Source organism: Condylura cristata, unplaced genomic scaffold, assembly GCF_000260355.1.
Source record: "Condylura cristata isolate star-nosed mole 26May11 unplaced genomic scaffold, ConCri1.0 scaffold00006, whole genome shotgun sequence".
Taxonomy (NCBI): Eukaryota; Metazoa; Chordata; class Mammalia; order Eulipotyphla; family Talpidae; genus Condylura; species Condylura cristata.
Window position 1 is genome coordinate 24,941,113 of NW_004567107.1, and position 1,905 is coordinate 24,943,017.

Below are 1,905 nucleotides of genomic sequence, written 5' to 3' on the forward strand. Positions count from 1 at the left end.
GAGCAGAACAGGCAGATCAACAAAGTACACTGCTGAGGGGAGCAGCAGGCGAAATAGGAGAGGTCTGCTGTGCCATGTGGGTCACCTCCGGAGCCTGGGATTGAACTTGCACTGAAGCGGCTGCAGCTAGCTTGCAGTACTGTATCCTAACCCACTGTGCCACCAGAGAGGGCCCCCTTCCAATAATTTGTAATGGCCAACACTATTTGTTTTTGTGTATGTCTGTGTGCATTTATATATGATATATATTTTTCTTGGTTCTTTTTCTGTTTAGAGCTCTACGTTTTTGGTCTTTCTGTCTCTGTTTACATCATATTGTTTTAAGTCATATAGATAACAGTTTTTGATATCTAATATTGGTATATTCATTGGTCTGTCTTTCATTGATTTTTAAACCAATTTTTAGCTTTTATTATACTTACTTTCCCCATGATAATTTAATATTTATTTGAACTGTATATTAAACATATATATGTTTAGAAAAACTTCCCTTTGATTGGGATTGCACTGAATTTATAGACCAGTTTAGAGACAAATAACATCTTTATACTAATGCAACTTCCCAACCAAGGATAGTTATTTCTTTCATGCATTCAGACTTCCTTGTATGTTTTTCAGTGTAATTTATACTGTTATTTATCTAGGTCTTTACAGTTTTCACTAAGTTTATTTTTTGACATTTTGCTATTTTCTGCACTCCATAAAATGGATCTTTATTTGTCCACATATTTAATAGTTGACTATAGCAGTACCTAGAAAAGCCTGAATTTTTTAAGTTGATCTTTTACCTGACTGACCCCCTTGCTGAAACTTCCTTTTAAGTAATTTTTCATGTTGATTATTCCAGATTCCTGGCTAGTAATCATATCACCTGCAACTGGTTTTTTCTTTAGGCTCATGCAGAATCAAGTAAAACCTGGCTGACCTCGAAGTTTACTGAACTCAGACAACTGCTTGATGAAGAAGAAGTGCTGGCCAAGGAATTCATTCATAAAAACACAGAGCTGGCCCTCCAGGAGTACAGGGACCGAATAGTCTCTTGTGGGAAGCAAATTGATGCCATCAATGGCCTCTCCAGCAGGGTCTGGTGTATCAGCCAGGAGCCCGATCCAATACTGCTGCTGCAGGTAATCCTGGGTTTCTGCCCTCACAGGTGACACCTGCGAGGTTTCACTGTGGCTACTATGGCATTGAACACATTTTTTTTAAGATTTATTTATTCATATAGAACTGGGGTACAGGCCAGAGATGCGGAGGGTGAGAGGATTCACCAGAGACATAGTGGGGAGCAGAACAGGCAGATCAACGAAGTACACTGCTGAGGGGAGCAGCGGGCGGGTCAGGAGAGGTCTGCCGCGCCATGTGGATCTTCTCCAGGGCAGGCAGGAATCGAACTCATGCAGAAGTGGCTTAAGCTTCGTAGTGCAGTGCTTTAACCCGCTGCGCCACCAGGGAGGGCCCTGAACACAATTTTTACACATTGAATAAATACAGAGAGAAGTACCTTGTTAGCTGGCAGACTTTCTTGCTCCCAAATGGCCAGAAATTATACATTGTTAGGAAGATAATATACTTTTGGAGAAATTAAATAACATCGTCATCATTTTTGAGAGCCTCGTGTCCCCAGCACTTCATGAATCTTAAAGCTCTAGGATTTATGAGAACTCTGCAAAGTGGGTTTTCGTACCCCATTATATGAGTGAGATATTGTCTCAGGGGGGTTGAAATGACTTATCTAAAGCCGACAGCCTAGTAGGTGGGAGAGTTGAGGTCAGAACCCAAGTCTGTCTGATTCTAAAGTCACAAGCCCTCTGCCTGCACACTCTCGAGACACGCTTCCAGGAGGGCCTCCGCCTGTACACTCTCGGGACACCCTTCCAGGAGGGCCTCCGCCTGTACACTCTC

The 1,905-nt window shown here is 42.2% G+C and overlaps 1 protein-coding gene across 1 annotated transcript in view; it reads left to right on the forward strand.

Moving 5' to 3' along the window:
* Window positions 1–1,905, forward strand: part of TRIM14 (tripartite motif containing 14) — a 25,076-nt gene that overhangs the window by 11,651 nt on the left and 11,520 nt on the right. The window contains exon 3 of the mRNA XM_004677972.2: window positions 894–1,127. Within this exon, the coding sequence (XP_004678029.1) occupies window positions 894–1,127 (234 nt within the window). The remainder of the gene's footprint in view (window positions 1–893; window positions 1,128–1,905) is intronic.